This window comes from Aplysia californica, unplaced genomic scaffold (genome assembly GCF_000002075.1).
Source record: "Aplysia californica isolate F4 #8 unplaced genomic scaffold, AplCal3.0 scaffold00020, whole genome shotgun sequence".
Lineage (NCBI taxonomy): Eukaryota > Metazoa > Mollusca > Gastropoda > Aplysiida > Aplysiidae > Aplysia > Aplysia californica.
The window spans coordinates 1,466,130-1,471,598 of NW_004797290.1; the positions used below are offsets into that span (position 1 = coordinate 1,466,130).

At 37.7% G+C, this 5,469-nt stretch overlaps 1 protein-coding gene across 1 annotated transcript in view; it reads left to right on the forward strand.

The window, feature by feature from the left end:
• Positions 1 to 5,469, forward strand: part of LOC101845144 (B-cell linker protein) — a gene marked incomplete in the record, with an annotated part of 71,918 nt that overhangs the window by 42,949 nt on the left and 23,500 nt on the right. Inside the window, 2 exon segments of the mRNA XM_035971997.1 lie at positions 102 to 136; positions 2,892 to 2,922. Coding sequence (XP_035827890.1) covers positions 102 to 136; positions 2,892 to 2,922 — 66 coding nt within the window.

Consider the following 5,469-nt stretch of genomic DNA (forward strand, 5'->3'; position numbering starts at 1 on the left):
CCCCCCCCATCCCACCCCCGCTCTGTCTCTCTGTTTCTGTGTTTGTGCTTTCACCCCTTGCCCCCAAACTGTGTCATTTGAACTGAGACATTTGCTTACAGATGGAGAGTACCAGGTGGCAGAGGGAGGGGATGTTGTAAGTAAAAAAATATTTTCTCTTGACTGACTCAAGCAAACATACTACATTTGCTTCTGCTGTGGTGTTGCCACATGATCATGTCGTTCGGAATGGCTTTTGATTATGGCTTTATTTTCATTTTTTACACTTTCCGTCCCCCCCCCCCCCAAACCAGACCTGGTTTGTTTTACACATTATAAACTTCTTGACTTTATTCAATCTCTAGCACTTTTTGAAGTCGCTTCTCAGTATGTAGAAATTTACAGAAATGTCCACTTTAGACATCCTAAGGTGACAGGTTTGTTCCATTCAGAGCCTTGATATAGCGATCTCAACGTCAGAGACAAGAAACTTTGTTGCCTGTCTGCAGTCCTCCCGCTCCTCTTCAATCTTTTTCTTGGGCCAGCCCGAACTGAGAGGGATTGGCCCTGACGGGCAGGGTCAAAGCAGCCCCCTCCTAAATGATCTAAATTATGTCTATGAGGGCGTGAACCATCTACTCATACAATCATATTGGTATTATTACTTGTGTAGGTTCTTAAGCTGATTGATGGATTTGTATTTGGGCTCAATTTTAATCTCAGAACTTTGTTTTCTTTTTTTCTGTGATTTTTTTTTTCTGTTTTGAGTTTTCTTTTTGTTAACCCGTAAAATGATAGTATGTTGTACAAATATACTAGTAAAAAAAAAAATATTATTAATAAAATAATAATAACATAAATGTACTACTAATAGAAATACATGTAATAATAGTTAAAAGAAGAAGAAGAATGATAGTACTAGCGAGAGGGGTGCTTACCGTTTTGACATTATTCGCTCTGCAGCACTTTTTGTAAGCGTATCTCTCAGTTTGTAGAAATTAACAGAGATTTTTAAAGAGATGTTTTGAGTCGATGGGTTTATTCCATTCAAACCTTGTTACAGCAATGTTAACATCAGAGACAATGCTCTTCTTTCCCCCTGTCTTCCTGCTCATCTTCTTTCTTATTCTCTCATTTTCTCTTTCAATCTCTCAAGTCTTGTCTCTCTGTCTCTGTCTCTGTTTCTGTTTGTCTATCTGTCTGTCTGTCTGTTTGTCACTCTCTCTCTCTCTCTTTCTCTCTCTCTCTCTCTCTCTCTCTCTCTCTCTCTCTGTTTGTGTGTATAATGTATGTAGTTTAGGCGACTTTATGTGATTCTTTGACTTGTACTATTAATAATGCATAGATTTCTGCTTGGAAATCTTTTTTTACTTTACTTTTTTGGAATATTTTATTGTTTTTTGTCTCTCTCAATTTTTTTTTTCTCACTGTTAACTCTCACGTCTCTTGAATCTTTTTTTGTTGGGAGTATTTAGGCACCAGGATCACATTTCTTTTTTTGACCACTAAAGATGTTCTTTGAACGACAGATTCTCTTGTGTTACCGTTTCGATTCTGAACTAAACACAGCATGCACCCATTTGATGAGAATGTCGGGACTGGGTTATTTTCTAAGTGACAAGTATATAAATATATTTCGCTCATCTTGTAGATCATTCACTTGTGCATACTCTGTCCCGTATCACAATAGAATTAGCAGTGAATCACACAGCATTGTAAAGCACTTTGTACTTGCAAAATGTTTGTTTTATCAAAAAGTGTTCATATCGTGTTTGATTCTTTCGGCTTGCGTATTAACTGTTTGATTTATTTGGTTTATGTGTGTGCATGTATTCGAAGGCATAAGATTAGGAGTAGGTGAAAGATCAGCTTTGGTTATGCATGGCGCAATCACACATTCCCCTTCTCATTCTTTTCAGGTTCAAGTTAATAAGGTTTGCATGATGTGGTGGTGTTTTTGGTTGAAGTTGAATTGTATAGTTATCAAAAGGCTTCTCTTGTTTTAGCTGTGTTTGCTTCTGTTGTTCTTGTTCTTGTTGTTCATGTTACTGTTGTTGTGGTTTTTACAGTTGATACTGTTGTTGTATTGTTGTTGTTATAGCTCTTTTTTCCTCCTCATCCTTCTTCCCCTCCCCTCTCTTCTCCCCCTTTCCTTCCATTTCCCCTCTCCCCCTCTTATCCCTTCTCGTCCTCTTCCCGTCCATCTCCTCCCCTTTCTCTTCACCCCTTCGCCTGTGCTTCCTTCCTCCTCCTCCTTCTCTTCTCCCTTCTCTTTTCCCTTGTCCCCTTCGCTTCCTCTGTCATCCACCCCCCCCCTCGCGTCTACTTCCTCACTTTCTTTTCTCCCCCCCACCCTCACCCCAGCCGGATCTTCCTTCATTTGCCTTTTTTTTTGGTTCATTGTTTTCCTGTCTTTACTTTTTCACCTTTATATTTTTTCAACATTGCTACCGTACTTGCTTCCTTTCTTCAGATCGTTGCTGTCAAATGGTTTCTATAGTTTTATCTGTTTGTAATTATTTTACCTCAAAAATTATCTCTGCGTCCACCTCTTCTGATGTTCTGGTAGTCATGAAGTGCTTGTGCTTGAAAATGGAATTCATGGTAAAGTGTCTGTAAAGCTATCCTTAGGTTCATTATTACATGTATATTAGTTGCCATTGCTTGTCATGTCGTTGAAAAACAGTAATATGTTTAATAATGGATTATAAGTACCTTGTCATTTGTAGGCACAACACAAACAGTAATATATTCTGAATCACAGCTAAATATACTTTTTGTGCTGCTATTTTACCGTAATTAACTCCAAATAGGGGACCTATCTGTAATAATGCAGATGTACTTTAGATCAGGTATGGCTCCATTTGTGTATATGGTTGTATGCTGATGCCCTTGCATTTTGCTTTTTCCAGTCTGAAGAATTGTATGAAGAGCCCGAAAAGAGTGAGTGCCTGACATTTTCCACTTTCTTTTTAGTTAAAAGCGTGCGTGCTTCTTGCTTGTGAACATCACCGAAGACTACCCTTATCATACATGAGTTTTACCAGGGTCTTTATTGCTGAATGAGAGATCTGTGAGCTAGCTTACAATTAGAGTGTGGGTGGATTGGGGCCGGGGGGGGGGGGGGGGGGGGATTCCTGTGAAAATTCCTTTATGAATGTGTGTTTGCATGTATGTATGTATGCATGAATGTATGTGCATTTGTATGTGTGTGTATGTGAGTGTGTATGTGTTTTTGCGTGTGTATGTATATATAAAATAATCAAGATAATTTTGGTACAAAGGCTGAGCACTTTGGCTTCTAGTGATTACTTCTATTCCCCCAAGCTCTATTATTTATAATTTTAAAAACAAAGCTAAAATATCACCCATATCCATCTGGATGCATTTGGAGGGGTCTAGGGAAAAACAGTGTAAATCCATTTTTAGAACAAAATCAAGGCACTTGCCCTTAACTTGTGACAGTTACAGTTGCTGTTGAAAATCCTTTTATGAAACCGACCCAGTGAAAAAACCCAGCTAACTCATTCACAAACTGTATTTTCGTTAAAGTTAAAGCAAATCAAGTCAAAAACAAGCCAAGTCCATCATAAAAAGCGTCAAAAACATGCTAAGTTGTGACTTCCCTGTTTTTCACTTGACCCTTTTGTTTGGTTTGGTTGGAGGGTTTTTTGTGTGGTTTTTTTTTGTGTGTGCGTGTGTGGTTACTGGGAGTTTGATGATGGCATCTTTTACATCTAAAGTAAGAACAGTTTTTTCATTATGTTCTTTTTTAACATCATTTGTAATTGTCGTTGTTGTTTCTGTGCTATGTTGTATTCACACTAAAAACTAATATTGGAGGTGAAAATGTTTTATAATTCCATATTATATGCCGTGCACATTTTATACCTCCTTTCACTTTTTTTGTAAGCTTTATGCTTTTTAATGTATTACGGGTACGGTCAGCCTGATTACTTTTGAAAACGTGATACTCCTTTTTCCAGTGTTTCTTTGTAGTTGCTACCCTCCCAACACTCAGACTGTCTTTCCTATTATATATATTGTCAGGTAACCAGATACAGTTAGTTATCAAAACAAGTTAAAACATAATTTTTTATGTTGTACTCTTGGTCACAGGACATAAATAGTCTTTAATGGAAAGTTACAGACATAAAATCCAGGTGCTGGGCTGTAGGACATAATCAGTGTAATTCCCTCTTCGATAATGATACCTAAGTTTTTCAAGAATATGTGTTATAATTTTGTTACAATACGATCATGTGGTGTGAGAGAGAAGAGGTTGTGCGTTTCATGGAGCTTTTTTCACTAAATGAAACAGTGAACATAATATATGTATGTATGGAACACATTTTGAATTTGTTATAAAAATGAAACCAGTTTATGCATATTTTTGTATTGAACATACACTTTTTGCCAAAGGGAAAACAAAGCACTGGGCATGTGAAATTAAACAATGTAGGTTTATTGAAATAGTGAACACGGTAAAACTACAAGTATGTTTTAAAAACGTTTTCTTTCTGTGTTTCTGAAGACACTCCACTGCCATTGTCTTGGAGATTGATACTAAGTCAAGGTTTTGCCTCAATGATTCAGAGCCTTCGTTTGACGTCGATGTGATGTCGTTAAGGCAAATAGAGGAACAAACATTAACATTTCACATCTTTTTCTGTATAACATCTGTCTTACAATGTGTCCATTTTGTAAAATGCTAAAGTTAAAGTCCAGTAAATCAGTTGTCAAAATCAGTTTGCACTTGCATTCATTTGGAGGACACCACTGGTATGTCTTAGTCCTATTTCCTACTTCTGTTCTTTCCCTTTGTCAGCCGGACCTGTAAGCTTGAGATTGCGGGTTCTTGGGTTAGAGTGTCAGCTCGGTCTGATTGTGTCCTTGGGAAAGGCACTTAACATGAATTTCCCATTTAGCCCGGTCCTTTCGGAGATGGACAGGAAACTCAGAGGTCCCGCCTCTTTAATAAACTAACTAACAAGCCGACGGTCTTCAGTGATGAAGGGAAATGTGACATAACTCTGTAGTTTCTGAGTTCACTTAGTTTTTAAGAGAGATCTTTTGTTGTCTTTTGTTTACGACCGGCTTCCTTTGTATAAGCGTAATGTTTTGTGATTGACTCTTCGCCATTTTCACAAATATGTAAAATAACCGGCCAACGTTTAATTCTTACTTTGAGAAAATCTTGTATAATTTGTTAGAGTACCTCGGTCTGCTTAGATGTAGCACAACACATGGCTAGAAGTGGCTGTGGCAGGCAGGCTCCATGTACCGGGTTCACGCTGGAACTACGAACCTATTTTTCTCAATCCTTTGATTTTTATCTAAAATAGTTGGAAAGACAAACTTATTGTCTGCGATACTCTAGTCCTTCAATACCAGTATTACCTCAGTTTTTGGTACTCTAACCTAATGAGTGTTGAATGTGAACGGTAGAAATAGTGCAAAATGTCATGAAAATCCACTGAATTGTACAGG